Genomic DNA, 24,397 nt, shown 5'->3' on the forward strand with positions numbered 1-24,397 from the left:
CATGTCCCCATATCCATGTCCCCACATCCATGTCCCCCACATCCATGTCCCCCACATCCATGTCCCCATATCCATGTCCCCACAGCCGTGTCCCCACATCCATGTCCCCCATATCCATGTCCCCACATCCATGTCCCCACATCCATGTCCCCACAGCCGTGTCCCCACAGCCGTGTCCCCACATCCATGTCCCCCATATCCATGTCCCCACATCCATGTCCCCCATATCCGTGTCCCCACAGCCGTGTCCCCACATCCATGTCCCCCATATCCATGTCCCCACATCCATGTCCCTCACATCCATGTCCCCCATATCCATGTCCCCACATCCATGTCCCCCACATCCATGTCCCCCACATCCATGTCCCCCATATCCATGTCCCCATATCCGTGTCCCCACATCCATGTCCCCCACATCCATGTCCCCCACATCCATGTCCCCACATCCATGTCCCCACAGCCGTGTCCCCACATCCATGTCCCCCATATCCATGTCCCCACATCCCTGTCCCCCACATCCATGTCCCCCATATCCATGTCCCCACATCCATGTCCCCATATCCATGTCCCCATATCCATGTCCCCCACATCCATGTCCCCACATCCATGTCCCCCACATCCATGTCCCCCACATCCATGTCCCCACATCCATGTCCCCACATCCATGTCCCCACATCCATGTCCCCACAGCCGTGTCCCCACATCCATGTCCCCCACATCCATGTCCCCATATCCATGTCCCCCACATCCATGTCCCCACATCCATGTCCCCCACATCCATGTCCCCCATATCCATGTCCCCATATCCATGTCCCCCACATCCATGTCCCCACATCCATGTCCCCCACATCCATGTCCCCCACATCCATGTCCCCACATCCATGTCCCCACATCCATGTCCCCACAGCCGTGTCCCCACATCCATGTCCCCCACATCCATGTCCCCATATCCATGTCCCCCACATCCATGTCCCCACATCCATGTCCCCATATCCATGTCCCCACAGCCGTGTCCCCACATCCATGTCCCCCATATCCATGTCCCCACATCCATGTCCCCCACATCCATGTCCCCCACATCCATGTCCCCACATCCATGTCCCCACATCCATGTCCCCACAGCCGTGTCCCCACAGCCGTGTCCCCACATCCATGTCCCCCATATCCATGTCCCCACATCCATGTCCCCACATCCATGTCCCCCATATCCATGTCCCCACATCCATGTCCCCATATCCATGTCCTCACAGCCGTGTCCCCACATCCATGTCCCCCATATCCATGTCCCCACATCCATGTCCCCCACATCCATGTCCCCCATATCCGTGTCCCCATATCCGTGTCCCCACATCCATGTCCCCACATCCATGTCCCCACATCCATGTCCCCCACATCCATGTCCCCATATCCATGTCCCCCACATCCATGTCCCCACATATCCATGTCCCCACATCCATGTCCCCCACATCCATGTCCCCCATATCCATGTCCCCACATATCCATGTCCGCACATCCATGTCTCCACATCCATGTCCCCACAGCCGTGTCCTCACGTGCTCCCCGCCCCGCCCCCGCCAGAGCCCCGCCCCCGCCGAAGCCCCGCCCCAGCTGGCCCCGCCCCCCGGCCCCGCGCGACACCCCGCGCTTCCGGCGTGGGGCGGGGCTGGCGCGTGCCGCGCCGCCGTCACTTCCGCGCCCGCCCCGCCCAGCGCGGCCGGCGCGTGCAGCCGGTTGGCGGCGGATCCGCTCGCGCCTCGCGAGGCAGCCGCAGCCGCAGCCGCGCGCGCGGCGGGCGGGGTGGGGGGGGAGCGCCGGTCCCGCGCCGGTCCCGCGCCCGCCCCGCCGGCGATGGGGCTGCGCTGAGGCCGCCGGTGAGTGGGGCCGCGGGCACTGCACGGCACGGTCCGGCCCGGCAGGTGAGGGAGGGTCCGCGGGCCTCCAGCGGCGCTCGCAGTCTCCGCCGCCCTGGGCGCGGCGCGGCCGCCCGCAGCGCCCTTCGGCCGCGCCGGCCGCTTCTCCACCCGCGACAGCCCCCGCGGGGCGGCCCGGCGCGGGCGCGGGGGTCGTGGCGGGGCCGGTGCCGTGGAGCGGGTCCCGCGGCCGGGGCAGCGCCGCCGTCCGGGGAAGGGGCGCGCGTGGCCGGGGGCGCGGGCCGGCGCCGTGTCCCTGCCGCCGGTGCCCGGACACGTGCGGCGCTGGCCCAGCGGCTCGGCCGCCCCCCCGCGCTGCCCAGGGGCCGCCGCGGGCTGTCGGGGCACCCTCGGCAGCTCGGGCAGCTCTCCCGTGCCGCTTCCTCTGTCCTCTCAGCCCAGCCCCCAGCTCTGCCGGCGGTCCCGGCTGCCGAACACCGCGCGTTCCGGTGCCTGGGCACACGTCAGCGTGTTCTGCAGTGGCGGGGTCGGTGGGGAATGCTGGTGATCGTGTACCAAAGAGAAACTTTCGAATCCCAAGACGAGGACTCAATGCGTCTCATCCTTTATTCAGCACATGAGTCAGTGCGTTTTCCTGATGCTGACGAAGGTTATAGAGCATCTTCTATCAGCTGAGCTACGGAGATGGGGATCTCACAATGTGAGCACCTCTGACAACCACTGCGTCATCCCTAAGAGGAGGCCTGTTTATGCTTGTTCAGGGATAAACAGCTACTAGGTGAATTAAACATTGAGAATTTAAACAGAATTGATACTTAAGGTGAAGAAAAACTTGAGTATCTACAGTATTGGCTCTGAAAGCTTGCTACTACCATCAGTGCTCTGGCTTGCTTGCTGGGATCAGTGTATCCCTGCAGGTGCTGTAGTTGGAAGATACTTTTGGAGCCCTTCAAGAAGCTGAGACAGCATTGCCTCCAGCAGTGGGAGATGGTTAACTCTAAACTGTTCTAACATGAGTGATGGTAGTTGTCTGGCCACGCTGTCTGACAGCTTTCTCTTCTGAGGTTGCTGAGTTTTGCACCAGCTTTAGAATTCATTAGTGTGTTTTCTTTGCTGTATGCAGTCACTGGAATTGTATGGTGTTTTCTTAGCAAGGGCAATCAAGATTATGTTCCATTTAGCCTATTCATTACTCTGTTTTTTTTGTCGTTTTTTTTTTTTGTTGTAGTAGGTGACTCGGCTGTTGTATGTACGAGATTTGTCCCCACACTGGCTCTTCAGACAGGTTAGCAATATTTTTCAGCCCTCAGTTCCATCATGTTTGAAAGAATTGCCACTTTTACCTTTTTTTAAAATTATATACAATACCGTTACATCCTGTAGAATATTGATTTTCTTGATGTTGTGGAGAAACGGCTTTTTTTGGCATTATTTAAATTTACTCTGTGGTATAAGTGTGGTCCTCATAAACTTAATGTCCCTGTATCAGTGTCATGGGTGAAGCAGTGCATCTTTATTACACATATACTGAGGAAATGTTTGTCTTGGTATTTGGCATGACACTGATGGCTGTGTACTACTGCTTTTGTTAGCTGCTTTTTCTTGTTGGTTAATTACAGTTCCACAAATTTTAAAGAAAATATGCTCTGCCAACTTGGAACTGTACAATTGACTTGGAAATCTATTGGTACTGATCTAACTCTCCTGACTTCTAAGAAGCATATCATTAACATGACTTAGTGAAACAAAAATGTCATCTATTGTTGGTGTACTCACCTGTGGGAAAGAACACTGGCTTTTGGCTACATGGAGTGTTCTAGTGTGAGCACCTAGGTCAGCTATGAAAAAGTGATGTGCTGCAAGGTTATCAGTTTTTAAAGTGCTTCAGAAAATGAGTAAGGGAGATCTTCTTGTTAACTTTGGTTTTGACCAAGGCTGACTGTTCATGACACAAGGAGGTATAAGCAGTGAAAGGGTCTGAGCAGTTCTGCAGACTCCAGCAGAGCTGCTGGACAGCAGCTGCTGCCTTCCCAAATACCTCCCAAGAGCAGTGGTGCTGTTCCAAGCTCTGTTTGGTGTCTTCCAGTAGTGCTCTCTAGACTTTGAGCTCGTTTTGCTCTCCCCCCTTACATTTTTTTGTTAGTTGTCTTCTAGAACATGCGTCTGTTCCTGTATTTCTTTTTCATTTCTTTCTAGTCTGGGGAGGACCTCATGGCATTGTTAGGCACTGATTCATCCATAACCTGGAGAGAGAGGGGTGAAAGGTCCCAGCTGCCTGGTCAGGAAGCTTGCAGTGTCTGCAATGGAGCGTGGGGGGCTGCCTAGCAGGAAGGGAAGTTGCATCATGATGTCTGAGTGATTGAGAAACTTCATGATTCAGGCCTGTTCTGCTCCTGTGCCATGTGACAGGCATGGGTCGTCAGACAAGCTATTTTGCTGGGTTCCTAATAAATTATTCTGGAAAAGGAAATTAAAAAAAATTCTGTATTGACATGGAACCCTCAGATTATTTCTTCTCATTTGCCTTGAGGAGGTAGTATCCTACTGTTTTCTGTGTGGAGTATAAAACAGCCAACAAGACATTAATTTTCTGTGGGAGGAAGACAAATTCCTTTTATTCTGTGAAAGTAAAATAACTTTTTATTGTTAAAGCCAGATCCAAGTGGATTGTCCAGGTTGTAGAGGAAATCTGCACTAGAACTGGGAACTGGCATGGAAAGGTCAGGTTTTCATTAAGCATTTTGACCATTGCACCCTTGTTCCTTTTTCTGGAAACCTTCAGATAGCGTTTGCTTTATTTCTGTACACAACAGAAATCTGCAACAGGGGATTACTTTAACTTAGCTTGTCCAAGGTCTGTTGTAGAAATTATTACTTCTGTTGTGATAAATGTCTCTGTTGAGTGTTGTGCTCAGGCATCTTTAACTGCAGACCAGGGAGCATGGTTGTAACACTTTTCTTATTTAGTGTCTGTGTGGTATGAACCTGATGGTAGCTAGCATTGAGAGATGTTTCATTCCTTTATTGCCTTGTGAAACAAAGTCCTTTAGTTAAATCTTCTAAAACTCTTGAGTTCTGGAAATTAGAAATACAAGGTTTCCTTAGATTTATTCAGTGCCCAAGCTTTATTAACATAACATGAAAATACGTGGTTCTGCCATGTGTGTTCAGGCTCATCTTTTGAATGTCTTCAAGAATTGCCTTGGAGAACAGATCTTGTATTTAAGTGCATGTTTTTTGGGCAGGGATTACTGGTCTCCACAGCATGGCATCTACTATGGACAAACCTGCTTTGGGTCTGGAGTCATGCTGTTGTACAGATGAGTAGGTTTTGTGGACTTTCAGTGGTGAAAAAAACCACAACATTTTGACTAGTGCTTGGATCTGGTTATGTTTAGCATGAGAGGGTTCATACAAGACAAATCCTAGCTCAAAAATCCTAATTTCACAATAAAACTTGGAAAAAAATGTTTTAAATAACTGTAATGCTAAAATGTTTCCCTTTCACTGTTACACAATGAGCTAAAAATAGTTTTCATTCATAAAAAAGCTGCTTCCTTTGTTAAATAATCTGCATAGGAGAGAACAAAAGTTCATTTTGTAGTAAACTGTAGTTGTATTATAGCTCCAAGTCTGACACCTTTATTCCTGATTGAAATAAGACTGTAAACTTTAATTTCTGGTGGCTGAAAAGCAGGCTTAAATACAAAAGGATGAGTGATTCACAGTCTCTGTTCAGGAGTTATGGATGTGATCTGCACAAAAAGCTGAAGTGCTGTGTCTTGCTGCTCCTTTTCTAAAATGTATCATTTCAGCACCATCTTCATGGAGCGCTGTGGCATGGATTGGGGTTGGGAAGGATTCTCCCTGGCCATGGAATCTTGCTGCTTGCTCTGAAGTGGTGCAGTATCAATCACATTTGTAATCCTGTCAAACTTACCAGAATTAGCTGCATTTGCGTTCATTCTGTATTTTCATTTTTTCATTGTGTGTTTTTAATTTGAAAGAATTTAGCCCTTTTTTTGGTGTGATTCTGCTTTATTAGAATTGTGACATTGCATGGTTCATCTTAAAGCAGCTCTTTGGAAGAGGATGTGGTAGTAGAACTGGTAGCAAGTTCATTACTTTTTAGTTGGATTGAGATTTTTTTTATGTGGTATTTAAGATTAAAAGGTCATCCTTCAAAATCAAAATACCCAACTCTTTCTTTTTTGACCTTTAGCCAAGTTATATGGCAGTGATATTTTCAGTTTAGAGGGTACATGCAGCAACAAAAATGGCAGCTCCTTTAGATTTTATTCTAGCTAGAAGATGTCAAAATGGAAGGTGATAAATGGCAATGGCTGTGAAATCAGAGCTGATTCTTTTAAAGGATAGGCGACAGAACAGTGTAATGGGAAGGCTTTTGAGAGAGAGAGTAGTAAGAGCAGCTTATATTGCAAGCTTTTACTGACTTGGGATGCAAGAAGAAAATACATGTATAGTGTGAAAGTGAGTCACATTGTGAAGAACATGTGTAAAAGAGTGGTAGAGGCAGATATCACAAAGGCTGAAGTGCAAATGAAATGGCAAGTAGCAAGAGACATAAAAGCCAGCTACCTGTAAAAGCATGTTAGTAGTAGTAGTAAGACTGGGAAGTGTCTCACTTGATTCATGGGGAGCACATGTATCTACAGAAGGTGCAGGACATCTGAAATGCTTAGGGCCTATTTTGCTTGTCTTCTTTCACAGTGTCATGCAGGTGCTTAATCTTATGAATATTTGTGACAAGGTAGTATTTTGCACTGCAGCGTACTTCCACTAGATGTTTGTGTCTACTAGCCCTGATAAGTTTCACTGTACAATTCTCAAAACAGCTCAAAAATATTATCTAGAACTGTGCAGAAGTACTAGAAGACTGGGAAAGGATGAGTCTTCAGACAGTTACAAGGGAAAAGAGCTGAGGAAGATGAGTTGCAGTCTGACAGTTCAGTTTGTCTCAGTTTTTTCTATCAGTTGAGATTAATAAGCAAACATTCTGTTTTCAAGTGCTTGGAAGATACAGCAGCATGAACTGATTTGTGGGAAAAGTAATTGTGTCTGAAGTCTTAATACCTTTTTACTGCAGAGCAGAAGGCTCTGTGGCTGTAGCAGAGGCAGTGGAGGTTTTGCCTCCTGAATTAATTGATTGATTTAATAAAGTTTTCCTCATTTTAATGGCCTCATAAGTAAATGAAGGCATGATCTGGGGGTAGATGATCCTATCTGGAGAACTGTAATTAACAATCCAGTGTTAAAGTGAGAGGTTATCTTGAAGGATTCTGTCCTGGGTATGGTTGCCTTTAATGAAAACATTAGTCAACTGGCTGATTAAATGTGCTTACTAAATTCTCAGGGACTGTGTGTTGGAGGACGTGATGAGAGTTCAAAATAACCTGAAACATAGTGTGACATTCAATAGGGGCAAATACAGAGTACTGCACTTAGGCAGAAATTACCAGCTGTGGAGATGCAGGGTGAGGAATAACTGGTTAGCTACTAGAAAAAGGACCTGGGGGTGTACTGGATCACAAGTTGAACATGAGTCAGTGTCATGCTGTTTGCAGAGAAGACAAATATCTTACTGGAAAGTTTAAACAGGAGTATTGTCTGAGAGATGTAAAGTTTAAATCCGTTGGCTTTATTTGCTGTTGATGTACAGTCTGTGCAGACAGCATCTGTTTTGGGTGCCAAGATTCAAGAAGAATTTGGACCACTTGGAAGGAGTTCAGAGTAGAGAAAGTGAGTGATCAGAGTTCGAGGAAACAACTTCATAAATGTGGAAAAAATCCAAGTTATTTTGGCAAGAGATGAGGAGTTTAGGGGGAATGTAAGAGATTTCAAGTATTTAAAAGATTTGTAAGAAGGAAATGCTATTTTCAGTGACCATGATGGACAGGTTGAAATGGGATTAAGTTTCATCATGGAAAACACCAATTATACTTTTAACATTTCTCACAGTAGAAATAGTACTTTAAGATGTCTTTACTTGTGGCCATGAATAACAAGTTTGTGTGTTTAGAAGGACTGGTATATGGTTTAGGTTGGAGAATAGACAAACTCACTATTAATGTCCCTTTAATCTCATTTTATAGGATTCTAGTTTTAGTTGATGTCAAGTTTGAGCCAATGAGGGAGAAACACACAGGATTCTTTTTGTCAATCTCTTGGTAGTATCATGTGTGTTTAGAAGATCTTGTACAGATTCAAATGGTTAGAACTGTGGTGCTTGTATTGGTTTGGAAACATATGATGTACTGGATGTTACTTCCTTCTCTTGGATGCTGCCTCCTGCAAATGGAGCAAGTTTTCTTGTGCTGTCAGGATGTTCTAAACCTCCATGGTGAAGGTACTACATGGTTGCAATGTCTGTGCGAGTTAAGCCTAGCAGAGCACTGATGAGTTTCCATTCATTTTAGTAGTCTTAGTAGCTTTCAGATTACTGCTTTAGACTCAGGTGATAATCTTGTAATATTTCTCATCCATAGTTACAAAGATCTGCCTTTGGCTTTGAAGATCTCTTTGCAGTTCCCCTACCGTGGTATATTCACCACTACAGGGAGCCTAAGTGAGGATGGACCCATTGCAAACTGGAAAGTCCAACTGCAAGTATAGCCATGCTATTTTATATATAATTATTTTTATGCACTGTTATAATTGCTTTTGATTGTCTGCAGTAGACTGCATGACAAAACAAAGGATCCAGCTATTCCTTCTATTTCAGCAATTGATTTGTAACATAACTGGAATGTGTGAAAACACTTCAATTAATCCTGTGCATTTCGCTGTCATACCACGCACGTCTCCAAATCATTGAAGAAAAGTACAGTTACCCTTATGAACTCTGCCCTTAAGATCTGCCATGGTGTTTCACATCAGCAATAGCAAGAGTTTATTTTCTGCTGGCTACATTTAATGCAGCAGTAGATAGCAGGAGCTGAAAGGACAATGACAGGGGTACTGGTTGGCCTCCAATAGGGAGACTGTACAGTTAAGTTACACTACCTGCTTGACCTTACCTTTACCCCATAATAATATTTATTGATCTGTAGAACTTTTGTGTACAGGTTCATTTCCTGAAAAGTCCTATTACTGTTTGCTAGAAATTTTTTTTTCTCTGAGCAGAGGGATAATTTTTCTTACGTCTGTTTCTCAATCAGGGGAACTATTTCTATCTTAGAGGCATGGAGGTTTCTTAACATATCTGCAGTTGTCACTAAGTTGTGAAGGCTTGATCCAAAGCCCAGTGAATTCAAAGGGTTGTTCCACTGGCTTGAGTGGTCTTTGGCTGAGGGTGCTGCTGTCTGAAAGCGGTGCTTCTGTCACTAGAGCAGTACTCCTGATCTGCTGACAAGCCAGCAGAAAGTCCTTTTCAGACCAACTGGTAATTCAAATGGAAACATAAAAGGGCTGTCAAATGTGCAGTCTTGCAGAGTGCATTCTTTAGATTGACCCTATCTTCAGTTGGTCCATTTGGTGAGGACCTCAAAACCTTAAGTAGTGCTTTGAGAGAGGGTCTCGACATTACTTCCCTGCGTCATAGCCATGCTTTATTGCTAGAGGCAGCCTACTGGGCTGTAATACTGGGAGTATAGAAGATGTGTGTTGTGGTAAGGAGTAATGGTGTTGAGTCCAGTTCGGACAGCCAGACTCTAAATGCCAACAGTGTATGGATGAAACACAGCTTCTGCCTGTTCGTTACGGTTGTACTGCTGTGATGGCTTTCTACTGCTTGGGTGAGATCAACCTGTGGTGAAGGACATGTGTCTGGAGCAGAGGCACATGTAATGTGTCTGAGTGAACTGAAGCACTTGGAAAACTGTTGTTGCGTTTCAATGTTGGTTGAAAGTCTGCTTGTGCTCCTAACTTCTTAATTTTCCTTAGTTCATCTGCAAATTTTAATTTTTGTTAGCAGTATAGGTTGCGGTTTTTTATAACTTTGTCTTCTCCAGCAGAAATAACTTTAGTAATGAACAGGCAAAAATGTAGGAACACACAAATTTCACCATGCAAGTTGCATGCCTTTTGTAGGGCAAGAGCACAATGAAAAATAGCTTACAGTCTTGTCAGCCTGACAGAGTCCTTACTCAGTAGTGTGCAGATGGAGGTGTCCTTATAGAACTCTTCCTTCTGCCACCCTTTCCATTATCCAGCAAAATCCCTTCCCCAGAGAGAGACAGGTTTTTTCAGTAGGAAGACTGTTGGCATAATTGCATTCTGAGCATGTATATTGTGGAGGATTTTTATGCCTTAAGATGGTACTGGTATGCTGCTAGCATTTGTAATCCCAGTTCTTAGCCCGTGCTCATTTCAGTAGTGACTATCTGCTGTGTTAACTAGCAGCTGTCTCTTTGCTGGAGATGCTGTTCCACATAAGTCCATTTCTGGAACAGGTCATGGGAGTCTGGCTCTGGTTTCAGTGCAAGGTGTTTTGAATTAGTGTAGTCTGCACCTTGCATTTAAAACAAATGTATATTCTCAGTTTCCTGCTTGCTGTCATCCTCTGCTGGCATAATGTCTGTGAAGAAACAGTATCTTAAATGCCATAATTGTCTGTTGTAGCTGAAGCGTGATAACACTTGTATGTAACACGGATGGGTGTGGTGGAAGAACTCACACAGCCTATAGTCAAACAGTAGTGCTGGTTGATGAGGTACTGGCAAAAGAAGAATGCATTGGGTTGAGAATATTTTAGTGTGCACCCTAAGAAAATAACTTTTTGTTGGCCTAGCTTAATGGAAGTAGTTCACCTTTTGTAAAGCTCACTGTTCTTGGAGACTTGTAATTTTTGGTAGTGCAGACATTGAGCTATACCCAGGCACTTGAGTTTGCTAAGCTTGTGAGGCAGTATTTTGTGGTGAATCATCTGCATGGTGTTTTGCTCTATCCTCCCATCTTACCCGTGTTAGTTTCCTGAAGAGTGTGTTTTATATCTCTGCATCCCTCTATCAGTGAACAGCCTGGATCTTTGGATACTAATTTTGATTTTAGCTGAGTTAGTGTTTTTTAATTTTGAAAGTGTGGGAGTATATACAGCTATGAAAAAGGGCTTGGTACCTATAATATCAACCTGAAAGATAGTAAAAATACAGTGACTTGTGCTTGATTCTTTTCTTAATTTCCCATAGAAGTAAGGTAATGTTCAGAGCTTCAGTCTTTTTCAAAGCATTTTTTATTATTTTGCTTATATTCAGATTAAGTAGTTGTTTGGCAGTTTCCTTTTCCGAATGCTGTAGCCAAGGAGAAACCGAAGTGCACGCTCATAAAGTTAATAGATTGAGGGTCAAAATAAGGGAAAAATGAATCCTTCTCTATGAACTCAGGAGTTCTGTGTATAATGTTGGCAGGCTTAAAATGTGTCACAAAATAATTTAAAAAACCCCAGGAAAAGTCCAGTTAGTACTAAATAAGTTGGTAGGGTATTTGGCTCATGAAGCTCTTGAACTAAAAGTCCCTGGGACTGGAGATTGTGCACTGGGGAGCATCATTACGTGACCCTCTCTGTGCTGTCTCCTTGATGGCAGGGGAAATGCACGTTTTATCTGACCTTTCTGGCCTATTGTTTTGTTGCTCTCTTAGCCTTCAGCCCAGCTTTCTGTTCTTCTGTGGCTTTGATACAAAGGGTATGGAGTTAAAGCTACTTGGGCATTTAACGTAAGTGGCAAGTCCTCAGTGGTGCTTTAGGAAGCTGACCTCTGTTTTCACCTAACATTTATGAAAAAGCAAGGCTGAAGGGGGAAAGCTGAGTCGAGCATCTGGATTAGAGCTATCTGGGAAGAGGCTACTTCAGAATATTTGGCTAGACAGTGATGATATTTCAGTTAGTGAGGTCAATGCTTGAGGAAAAAGCACTCCTTGATACACTTCATGTACCTGAAACATTTCAGTCTTGCTTTTAAGGAAACTAACTTTCCTCCTCCACAAAGAGAAGATGGATACAGTTACACCTCTTAGTACTGTTATAAAAAATTTTATAGGCTAGGAGAGAGAGAAAAGTTCTGAAAAAGGTATTTCAAACAGATAAAAATGTTGCTCTAGACAAGATATGTTAAGGCAGAATTTTTCCTTTAAGGTAAGCGTGCAGGATGAAAGTTAACTATAAATGGACTGATAAGCAAAAGCTATTACTTATGGGAGAAGCAAGTCTCAAGACCTTTACTGATGGTCATTAGGACTGAGAACATTGCAGCAGTTGAAGGGATATTCCTTGTCAGATTTCTGCAGTCTGTTTCCATTATACAGGAGATGTCTCCCACTGCTGATGCTGTAGAAGTCATTCCCGAGGGGCACAGAAGCACTGCACAGTGTCATTTAAATTGAGCTATTTAAGGTAGTGATGAAATGTAGTAGAATGCGGGGAGTTATTTGAATTTCATGGATTGTAGAAGTCCTTCTCTGAAATATAACTGTTTACTAAATCGCTAAAGCTCTTCTGGATTTGTAGGACTGGTCTGAATGACTGGGACGTAGTAGCTAGATGGATGTGGGACAATGTTTACATTACAGGCATGGAAGCATAGAGTTAAATGTTACAGTCCTGTATGTCTGTTCTGTTCTTGACTTTGTCAAACTTCTTTTCCTGGAAACAGGGAGCGCAAGTTTTCCCCCTTGGTTTTCTCATCTTGCCTCATATGGTAGTTCTGAGAGTAAATTAATCATCTTCAGGAGCTAAGCCGTGAGGTCCCATAAATTCCTGTGCATAAGAAAATTGTCCTCTACAGCAGTCCAGTCTCGGAATGGAACTTCTTTGCAGATTTTTCTGGGAATTACTTCAGTTACTTTGAGATCAAGACAAATAAATTGTCATATGTGCCATCTTAAATTGAATTTAAGTCTTTCACAGAGTCTTTTAACTTGAATATTTAGTGTTGTTATATGATATTTAGATATTAGAGTTTTAGCGATTCCTGTCTTGCACAGTATTTCTATTGATTGACGAGTTGTTTGCACACAAGAGCTCTTTCCTTGAAGTGTTTCTGGTCTAAGTAAAGTGAGTGTGCCACATACTTCAGACTTTGTCAATTTATTGACTACTTCAAAAAATTGTACTTTCAGTAAGCATTAGAAACCCCAGGTTTAATATATAGATTCTCTTACAGAATACATTTTTAGAAATGAGTACAATTTGATGCTATTTCTATTATTCTGGAATATACTCTTGTGTTGTGTACGTTTAGTAGTTATATAGTTGAACTTAAGACTCCCTTAGTTTTACATTTTGACTTCAGGAAACTGAAGAAATACTGCTGCTTTGTCTGAGCATGCTTGGCTGAAAGCAGTGAAAGGTACTAAGTCATAATTAGGCTGGGAAAGGAAGACGTGAAAGCCAGTTGCTTGCTTACAATGAGTATGACTGCTGTAGTCATAGCTGTATGCCACTATATGTGCTTCTGAGGAAACAAAAGTTAAATGTCTAAACTTTAGAGGAAAGTTCATCTCTTGTGATTAGTCTGGTTGTGCTTGATGATCTCCTTGCAGATGAAGAGAAATTTAATTCAAATGTTCTTATGTTAACCTTAAAAGTATTTTCCAAGAATATAAGAGGAAGAGGAAAAAAAGTCATTGCCTCCTTTTATTGAGCATCCATACTACAAAAGCAAATATATCCCAGGAAACAGATACTCTACATCGCACAATAAGGCAGCAGCCACACAGGAAAGGTTGGGCTCTTGGCACGGCCCCTAAGGGGAAATGCTTCCTTGAAAGGACCCATTGTTGCTGGGTCCAGGTCTTCAGACTCCCAATTCTCCTCTAGAATGGCTGCGGGTCTCTTGGTGCTGGGATGGGGCATCTTTGCCATCCCCATTATCTGACCATAATAGTCTTGGTTATTTAATCACATAGAAGGGCTGAGTAAAGTTCACGCCTCGTGTGAGAAAGGAACGTTTCTTTGGAAACAGCTTCAGTGCTCAGCTATTGAGAACTCACGCTGGGTGTAATGGCGCCATGCCTTACCCAAGGTATTTGGAACAGTTTAACTTTCTCTTCCAAGAACAAACAAAACACAGTCTGTGAATTCTAACCCAAATGTCTGGTATACTCTTCCAAGAGAGAAAAGAGCGAACAAGCGTCCAAAATAAATGTATGCTTTGTTGGATTCCCTGACTGTGGGACGTGTCTTCTTTCCCTCGTGGCAGCTAGGTAAGAGATCCAGATCTGAAAGGAAACAGGTAAAGACTGCTTCTGTGAACCTGAGAGTAAGAACAAGCTTTGGTTGATTGTGATTTTTGGTGCTTGGTTTTTCAGTTTAAAATTTTCATTAATGTGAATAGCTGCTGCTTGAAGTAAGATAAATGAGATGCTGAGGTTAGGTGGTAAAATGGTTAACTAAATGTCCTTGAGATGACCAACAGCTTTCCTAAATTCTCTTCCAACCTATCTTCAACCTCTGCATTGCTGCTACATTGATAACAAATTTCTAAGTGGTCTGAAAATAATGATCTGAAGACCAGTTAGAAAGTAAGTTTTGAGTGTAGTATTGGCTATAGTACTTTGTTATCATGATGAATTGACATACTGAGTTTATTGTTAGATGTAGAATTATCTTTCCTTAATGTAGCCTGTACTCTACTGTAAACATTGCAATTGCTGTTACAGCCTGCAAAAAGTATACTTTACAAAGAATACACTCTACAAATGTAAATACAATTTTGGTTTGGTGATTGTTGGATACAATGGTCTTCCTTAAGCCTAAACACAGAAACAAAAGCTTGTATTATAACAGAAAGCCTAAGATGGGAAGTGATAAAACAGGTATTGAGTGGAGGGCTTTGTTAAAATTTAGCTCGTGTACTTGTAAAATTTCCATGTATTCATTAAACTATTATGTCATTCTTATTGTTAGAGCTTGGTTAGTTGACTGAAGTGTTAAGCTTTGTTTGTAGTACAAATTATAACCTTAACTCCTTTCAAAATATAGTTGAAGGATTTTTGATCTTCCATAGTTATTTTAGTTTGTATGTCTTACCCAAGCATCTGTTGCACATTATGTGGATAACTTTGTATTTAAGGGTTCAGCTGCAAGTTACTGGAGAGCCATAAACTGCATCAGTTCCCATATTTGTAAGGTGCATTTCTCAGGATGAGGGTGCCTCTCAAGTACAGTATTTCTTGTGTTTGTAAACCACATGCTTATAAAAATACAGATATGTTCTAATAATACTGAAAGCTTTACAGGTGCATTTAAACTACGTATGTAAGCTCACGGTAGTGCATGTTGAAGTAAAAGTCATAACCTTTATGGTCACAAAAGTGTGATAGCCCCAGGCCTTTGACTAAGTGGTGTATCACCTGTAAAGGGATCTGTTTGAGTTTCAGGGCGGTCTTTGACATGGGTTTTATGTTTTGGGGACAGGCAAAGAGGCTCTCACATGTGGTATCAGGTTTGCCTGGTGGTGTGAGACATCTCTAGCGTTGTGCTGCAGCTCAGACATATGGATCCTTCCAAGTAGCAAAATCCACCTGGCACACACCATGGTGTCCTGGGTACCTGCAACAGTGGTACATCCCAGAGAAGCAAAAAATGTGGAGTGGAGGCATACTTGTATACAGAATCTCCTAGGAGACTGAGAAACCAAAAAGAACAACGTGGAAACTCTTTCCTTTGAGGAGGTAGAGAGACTAATGATGAATCCTGATTACAGACTGTTTGGTGACAAGATGTCATAAGGTGCATTTTAGCAGGACTTTATTATAGCTGTTTAAATAGATTTCAAGATTTTTAATTGCAAGTGTATTAAATGGTCCTTTTTTCATTCTGAGTGGCTGCAAATTCTGCCCGTCTGTTTCAAAAGCTGCCAGTGGAGAAATTTTAGGAAATAATACATTATTTTTATAGATGCTAAAAAAAGTAAAGGAGAAGGACTGGAACGTAAATATAGGACTTATGTCCAAGACACTGTGGGCAGAAATTTTGGTTCCATCCCTTGCAATGTTGTGTTCAAATTTGCTTTTTTGGTGATTGATTTTTAGCGTGTGCAATGTTATGAAATACATTTTGAGAAGAATGTGCTTGTAAATATTTTTTTTCTGATCCTTACATTTCCTTAACCTTGTGTCCTTGTCCATTTATTTATTTTTACAGCATGTTTTAATTGAAATTTGTGTTTTAGGTTCAGCTTTTCAGGTATTGTATGTGGAACTCATTGGCAGTTGGCATGGGCAGGAGCTGCAGACTCAAGTAGTAATAGCTGATAAGACTTTTCCTTCTATTTTTATAGCTCCATTTAAAAGTGTGCTTTTTCTGAATCATGGTCTCCTAAGCTATACCTAGAACTTCTTTCCTTGCCTGCTGGCAGTTCTGACATGAGGATAAATACTGCAGATGCATTGAAAGCAGATGTATCGAATGCAACTTTGCATGGTCAGTGCTGCCAAATGTTGTACAGACCAAGAGGTCTCTTTAGCACAATGGCAGAGGAGGTCTTGGGTCAAGAACAGGTTTTTTCAGTGTGCCTAGAAATGTTTTCATGGCCCATGGAAAAGAAGTTCTAAATCTTCTGGAATAATTTTGAAGAAGCATTTTCATTGTTTTTTACTGCTGGTATTTAGGTAAGAGGTACTTTGTTTTTTATGCAGATAGGCATATTATAGCATTTGAATTTCGAAATACATTTAATATCCAGAGCATCTTGGCATTTGGCCTGAGGTATGTATGAGTGCAGAACTGTCTCCTTGGATGTGCCAAATGGTCTTGTGCAACACCTGATGCACAGCCCTTGTAAGGTGATGTAGAAAGGCGGCTTCTGTGGCAGGGCAAAAGAATACACTTTTGATCATTCTGTCAGTCACTTAGGAAAATGAACTGCCATCCTCTTCTGCTAATGGTCAGCTATCACCCAGGCTGAGTTTTCATCTTTCCTAAGAATTCGGATGTATTTCAGATGGAATATTTTCTTAGAAGATACATTCATTCCTCTTCCTGGCCTGTTATGGCTCTTCCAGTTTGAGTATTTCTTCAGTTTTAATTTCATTACTGCCAGTATGGCAGAGATTGAGCATTAGCTGGTGTTTTGTGTATGTGAAGCAATTCTTTTACCTCCATTTTATGCCCATTGCATGAATCAAAGAAAACTTTATTACTATAATGTTTGGAAAAAATGGACTGTTTGGTAACTGATCTCAGTGTGTGGGAATCTCATGGTACTATAACAAGAATAAGTGGTTATCCTAGTGGTTTACCCTAGTGGTAAACATTGCCTTTGTAAGGTCTTTTCCCTTGTAGGGTTGATTTCTTCTTGGGGTAAATTGTTGAAAGTATAGCTCTAAAGTGCAGAAATTTTGAATTTCTGAGTGACCTAAATAATGTTTGGCTTCCCAGTTGGAAGAAAACCCCCTTTTTTTCCTGTGTTTTGGCAACTAGTTGGGATACAGTTGAAGATGATGACTTTCAAGGTGTTTTTTATTCAGAAATTTGAAAAGCTTTTAATGACATTGAACTATTTAGAAACTTAATTTTTAACCACAGAGGTGTAAGATGTCTCTTATTGGAGGATGCAGTTGTTGTAAATAAGTTCTGGAAGAGGAGTTTTAGTGCTTTAGTAGCCTGTTTGGACCCAGGAGAGTCACTTGCTAGGACAATATCTCAGATGTAAGGAATAGGAATCGTGTTTGATTGTTTTCTAGACAGGTCAATCAGGTTTTTTTTTTCTTCATTTTCTTTCTGTATTAGTTTACTTTGATTTATTTATTGAGAGTGATTGCATAGGGTGCTGAGGAAGATTGACTCTTTGCACAGAGGTGAATTTGAAGTTTGGCCTCTCTCGTGTGTCTCTTGCTTTTTCTGTCTGCCTTGTTACATCTCTTCATTTGCCTTTAGTGTTCTTGTCAAAGCAGAGCTGGTTGAGGCTTGTCTTGTACAGAAAAGTACCTTGTTTCTGTGATGTTCAGGTAGTGACAAAGTTCACTTTTAGCTTTGTAGCACTCAGTCTGTAAAGGTCGTCTGATTTGGTGTGTGTGGTCGCTTCATTATGTACTGCGATAAACTGCAAAATGCTGAGTGAGAAATGTGCGCGTTTCTGACCTGCTGCCTGGAGCTCCTCAGCATGGATGTTGTTGTCTTCTCTCGCAACCGCTGTAAATACAAGGAAGGGTTTGGTCAGAAGCATAGATGCTTTTAGCTGAGCAGATAGTATCAGGGCTTGTGCATAGCCCTGCAAGTGTCTGCAGGCTCCTGGGGAGGCATTTGTCGTTTGAATAGAAGGAGCTGGACCGGGCGGCTGATGCCTGGAAGCGCAGCCTCCGCGCCAGCCCGGCCACAGTCCTGCAATTGTTTAGCCACACTGGAGGGAAGAGGGAAAAAAAAAGCAACATTCCAAGCAGTGCCAAATTTTCTTTGATATGTTAATCTTTTGATAACAGTTTGAAAAGCCCTTGGAGACTTTTTTTAGATTTTAGACAAAATAGTTCATTTGTCAGGACTTCCCTTGTAGATAGGGTCTCTGTTATTAAGAACTGCCTCGCTAACTCATGGTAACAAAAGCAAGTGCAGAGGACAGCTGCTGGACTGCTTGTTGGTAAGAGAAACTATTAGTTATCACAGGACTTTTTACAAATATCTGAAAAGAAGAAAATAGGGAGTGTTTAAGATACAAATGTGTAAGTTTACTCATGCATTTTAAGCAGACAGATGACAAGAGCATAAGAAAAAGTAATAGATAATTTTTATGTGTATCCATACATGGATTTTATTAAAGACTTGATCTTTAAAAATTACATTTTAATTTGAGACATCTGGGGTTTAAATTATCCAGTGATTGCAGGAGATATCAAAAGTTTCTTCTTTTGTAGTTGTAATTTGTCCATACTTTAAAGATTTTCTCTTGAAGCTATGAAACTTCCACTTATGTTGAAAAGCTGGAAGAATAAATAGAGGGCAACAATGTGTGTATGAATCAGTTTTTAAGGATTGTGGAATTGGGACAAATGTTGAGGACAACGAGGGAAGATTGTCTTTGCTTCCCACCCCCCAAATCAAACTCTAAGGGTAAAATGTGCACTGAAATAGTTTGCTGATGATGTCAGCTGTTTGAAAACTGACTTGAGGTAAGTCAGTAAGTAGTCCTTCGAAAGTGTGGCTTGCAGAACTCTTCAGGTGTACTGATGGAGACTTGCTCTGGTGCTTTGAGAACAATTTCCTTAATGAACATGCCATGAGTTCACTTGCACCTTTTATGCTGTTGATACAAATGTTTGTTACTTACAAATATTTTGGTACAGTTGCTTGGTATCCTGGTTGTTTAGTCAGGATAGATGAACAATTGCAGAGTGGTGCAGTAATTGAGAAAAGGTACAGCATTGTCTTCACTGTGAGGGATGCATATAGTTTTAAGCTCTGTACTCTGCTGTAATTTCTTCAGTGATCCCATTTGTGATTTATTTTAGCTCCAAAATAGTATCAACTTAAGTCTGAAGCTGCAGGTGCTGTCCTGCTCACAGCTGCATACTCTTCAGGACAGTAACAAATTGGAAATGCTGTTCAAATGCTATTTTATTTTGATATACTGTATTTTGCAAAGTTGCAGATTTACTGTTTAAGCTTGTGACTCAAATGTATGCTCTTAGAAGTACTTACAGTTCAGACACTGTTCAGCTGATCTCTAGACCATTTGTTAAATTTATACCTACATTGTTATAAAATGTTGCAAGTGATTTCATTCTGTTAATCTCAGTGGCAAACAGCATTTTCTTTTACAGACCTTTTGGTATTTCTGACTTCTCTGACTTTAGAATATGCTTAGCTATACAATAGCAACTCAGTAAGTAAAAATTATGAGTGTAATGATAGTAACTTTCACCACTTCCATTGGTTAAAAGTTCTTTCCTTAAAAGGTTCCTATTCTCAGTTTGTTAAAGGGGGAGAGGATTTCTCTAGCTATTCACTCCAGGGAACTTGGCCTGGGGAGAGGCTGAGTGGCGGTTTGTAATGTGCATCAGAGGCACATTATATTTGGATATTCCCATGTTCATATTGCTTATTGCAAGTGGATTTCAACCTCACTTCAATTTGAGTACTAGTAAAATGTCATACTCTCTCATAGTCTGAAAAGTCCAAGGTTTATATTTAAATCTTTAATTAAAAAGTTAAAGTAGATAAATGTTTAATTCCCCATCATATTATAGAAGGAAGGAAGTAAAACTCAAATGCAGATTGTTAAAGTCTCTTCTGTATTGGTAAGGTTTTTTCAGTCTGACCCAGCAGCCTGAAGTCACTCAAGGAGGCAGCCCTGGGGAGTTCATGTGGTGGTGTTCAACCCCAACTTTCAGCAGGGCAATGGGAGACAAACCCAAAGCAGTTAAGCATTTGAGCTTTTGATGATAAGCTTGGGCTGATGGTGTGCCAGAAGGGATAAGACTGGCAAAAGAGTGCAGTTCTTTGCTGTGGAATAAGAATAATTTTCGTGACCCATCAACAAAGAAACTATCTTTATAATGCTTTTTAAGTTTAGAGATTTGAATTTGAGTTTAATATGGAAAATTACCAGCAGTATGTGCCATGTTGAGAATGTGCGTTAGTTGAAGGTTGTTCAGTAAATGAGTCTGTATGAAATAATGCAGATGGAGCTAATGATGTGAGTCAGAAATAGCCTCCTAACTCTCCTCATGTATTCCCTGTCTGATTCTACCCAGCTGTTCAAAGAGCTTACTGAATCACAGGCATTATTGCTAGTGCTGAGATTTCCTTTCGTACATCTTCAGACCCACAACTTGATGTTCCTTCCTGGCAGTGGAACAACCCTAAATGAAGGCAATTGCACTTCTCTCTCATACTGTCATGATGTTCCATAAGGTCCCTGTGCTGACGTATTGGCCATATTGAAATCTCAGTTGAGATCCATTGATCTGGAAGCTATTTGCATTTATTTTTCTGCCTGGTGCTTTCCTGTATCAAGTTCCTGCTTGATATGTCCATCAAGGTTGGAGAGTTGCCTGCAGGCACCCTTTTTGATGTTACTGTACGTTACAGTGGGGAAGTGTGTGTTTGTTTAAGCGCAGACTAGTTCAAGTATGATTAAGCTAATAATTCTTTCCTGGAGCTGTGAACTCTATTAGAAGTATAATTCTGTAAATACACAGAACTTTGTCTGGCTGCATGGCTTCTTGATTGAAAATGTGATCTGTATGGTGTATATAAAGTTGTTTGATGTGATTAATTGAAAGATTGTCCTCAGGAGCTTTCTTAGCAATCCTGTGTAGATTTAGGACAGATTTTAACTGGTTTTATATATTATCTCTATCTTTCCCAGAATAGAAAGCTGCTCAGTTAAGAAAAGTGGCAATTTAAACAAAAGTGTGGTTTAGAACTTCAATGATTTGTGTGGCTTAATTTCCAAATAAATCTGCAGTAAAATTATAGTACAGCAATAGAAAATTTTCAGCTTAACAAGGGAAGGGAAGTGTGACCTGGTGCTCCAATCAAAGGAGGCAGTTGTTGCCACGTTAGCTTCTTTCCATTCAGAACAAAATGCAAACTGTATCAAGCACTTAATTTATGAAGTACTGAGCTTCTTCTCACCTGAGACTCAGTTCTGTGCTGTGATGCAGTTCTCTCCGAGTGTGTGTTTCTTCTACTAGGACCTTTTTCAGCAGTGGGAATAGATTTCTGAGGAGATCCAGATCTGGGTAGCAAAATAAACCTTTCCTGTTGGGTTCCTGCTTCATTTATTGGGTTAACTGGAAAGGAGATGGTAGATTGCAGAAGACACGTGCGGATGTGATGCTGTTGATAAGCTGCAGGAGTTGGGAGGAGGGACCCTTTGAAGCTGGCATTGCTGGTGATTGTAAGTGCATGGATCCGGGGGCTGACTTTGAGAGGATCTGACTTGGAGTCCAGTGATTTGGTTTGTGAAAATGTTGGGGAGTTAATGACAGAGAAGTTGGTAGTGATTGTACTTACTGTCGACTTAATACTAATAGCAGCCTGAAAAATGACAATCAGAGTAGCTGCTTGTGCTGTGACTTAATACTTGAGGACTGGTTATAAGCTGTGGTAGTAAGTGCTGTCTTCCAAGAGATCTATGTATGTGTAGTAAATAAAATTGAAGACTGTACCATGTCAGTGCAGAGAATTGTAGTTAATCCATGTCTTGGCAGGTGAGCACTGGCTATTTAGTGATTTTAACTGTGGTAGTTGTTTGTTCCTGTGCATTAATTATGAATTGTATACAATTAACAGGTACAGGGGTGCCCAAATGAAGGTTAGATGCAGTTTTAATTTCAAAAATTTGGCTTTTTGACATGGTACTTTTGATTTTACTTGCTTATGTGATGAGGAAAATTCTGATAAGCCTCATAGTATGTTGTAGCCTTTGTTCGTAGTTCTCCCCTTTTGGAATAAGTGTCTGTGTGCACTACATTCATCTCGTAGACAGTGCCATATTTTTTCCATTCCTTTCCTTATTCATGAAAATTGTGATCATAATCTGTCCTCAAAGCACTTCTCAAGATTAGCAACTCTGAGAGATTTTGATGCAAATTGAATAGTAGAGGAATTGGAAAGAAGGGAAAAGACTGAACAAAAAGCATTTCTTGATTTAGAAATAAACTGGGGACTAAACTTTTTCAAGCATGTATTTATTCTTCTGCTCAGATGAGAAGTGTAGATCTCAGGGGTACTGTGCCTTTCCTCTTGAAGGATAGCCTGACTTCTGAAAGCATCTGATTGGAGCTATTACATATAGAGTGATACCTACTTTTAAGCTTTTGTTTTACAGGATTAATTTACATTTCCATCATGAAGCTTGTAGCATGTACCAAAAACTGCTTGCTGCATGTAGAATGTAGCCAAGTTAAATTAGTACAAGCTTCTGCCCCCTCTTTTAAAGCCTGCTGTTTATGCAGTATTTCACTTGTATTCATCTGATGTTCAATCATAAAGCTTTATAGAACTCCTTGGATAGTTACTTCTAGAAACTAGTAACAGTGCAAATTGAAGATAAATATTGATACCGAGTCAGTGTTGTGTTTTATGTAGATGCACTTACCAAAAGTAACTTGAAACAACCTAAAACTTAGGTATAAAATCAGTACTGTTGCTTCAATTTTTAATTCTTTTGTTGTTGAAGGTCTTCCATATCTCAAGTTGAGAAGTTCCATATCATACTAAACATGGAGAAAGAAGAAAAGAAATATGTCAATAAAGCAGAGGAAGATGAGATGGTAATGAATTCTGGTAATCTGTTTTTATACAATGAAAGAAACACATTTTCAGGGTTTTCTGTTTAAAGGGGGCATATTACATCAGGAAGTGGATTGTCTCAGTTTAAATCAATTTAGCAATTTTATAAGGTTATCCTTGGCAATATTTTTTGGTATTAGGAAATTAGTCATGGGATAGGAAAGGTTTCTGTTGAGGTCAGTAGTCCAATAGATAACACATTTTGATGCTTAACATTTCTTTTTTTAAACATGAAAGTGGAAACAAAACGGGTTGTGTTTTGGTTTTTTTATTATTACTATTATTTTGTTGTTGTTTGGTAAATTGGGGATTCTTCCTTCCAAATCCTGGAGATTTTTTGTTGAATGTTAAAACAGGTTAATGCTTCATAATGTGACTCAAAGCAGTGAGCTTTGACAGGGAAGTACTAGCAGCTAATATTTTGATTTCTAGCCCGCTTGGGGTTCATAGGGATTTTTCTAGCCCATTTGGTATATGTAGGGATTTTTGTTTTTAAAATGGTAGGTTTCTGTGAATTGAAGTCCTTGTTCTGTCCTTGTGCACACTGCTAGGAAAAGCAGTTCTTCATTAGACAGCTCTAATACAGAGAGTAAGCAAATGCATCTTAGAACAGGAGATGCTTATGGCCTGATCACTAAAATAAATATTTTTTTGAGGAAATAAAATTATTTTGTCCTAAAAAGAAGTATTAACTTCTCTCACCATCTTTCACTCTCCTATTTTTATTGCTTAGGAATGTTTTGGGGGCAAGAGAGAATGGACTTTATCTCTGCTTTTTGTCATCTGAGAAGGTGGCTAAACAAACTTTTGAAAAGCCTTTTCTTAGGAAAGGAGTTTAAACAATTTCCAGCACTGTTTAATGAAAAGTGAAAAAATCCGAGAAGTTAATGTCAATATGAACAATGGGTGGGACTCAATGGGAAACTTCATCGCCCTTTTACAGCAGGAAATATAATCTGATGATGTAATGTGAAACTCAGGAATGTAACACAGTATCCAGTAAATCACTAAATTATTTTCTGTTCCTGGTTGTCATCAAGTTAAGTTGGTGCTTGCACGCTGAATACTTGGGGTTTTTTTAATGGGAGAAGGATTTTTCTAACTGGTGCAAGTTACAGAACCTTTGAGTGTGGCTTGGAGTTTGTAAAGTAGCATTTCTTGTTAAATGGCAGGCAATATAAGCAAGATTCTCTACTAAAAAGTGGTGTTTGATGTATTTATGGTTTTTTTTAGAATGTATAAAATTCAGCCTGCAGTAATAATTCACTGTGAATGCTAGCTGATGAAATGCTATGTCATAAAATTAGCATTTGGCAAAACCACATGCTTTTGC

General features: G+C 41.4%; 1 protein-coding gene across 6 annotated transcripts in view; it reads left to right on the forward strand.

Moving 5' to 3' along the window:
- The first annotated feature begins 1,800 nt into the window (after positions 1–1,800).
- ATP13A3 (ATPase 13A3) overlaps positions 1,801–24,397 on the forward strand; it is a 58,301-nt gene continuing 35,704 nt past the window's right edge. For 2 of the 6 annotated variants that reach the window (XM_032119278.1, XM_032119282.1), the window contains exons 1-2: positions 18,358–18,403; positions 22,952–23,045. In XM_032119278.1, coding sequence (XP_031975169.1) covers positions 22,995–23,045 — 51 coding nt within the window. In that variant the 5' untranslated portion in view covers positions 18,358–18,403; positions 22,952–22,994. Of the gene's footprint in view, positions 1,917–3,099; positions 3,157–18,355; positions 18,404–22,951; positions 23,046–24,397 lie in introns of those variants that run through there. The other 4 variants (XM_032119281.1, XM_032119280.1, XM_032119279.1 and 1 more) reach the window with 4 other exon arrangements.

Source organism: Corvus moneduloides, chromosome 10 (assembly GCF_009650955.1).
Source record: "Corvus moneduloides isolate bCorMon1 chromosome 10, bCorMon1.pri, whole genome shotgun sequence".
Taxonomy (NCBI): Eukaryota; Metazoa; Chordata; class Aves; order Passeriformes; family Corvidae; genus Corvus; species Corvus moneduloides.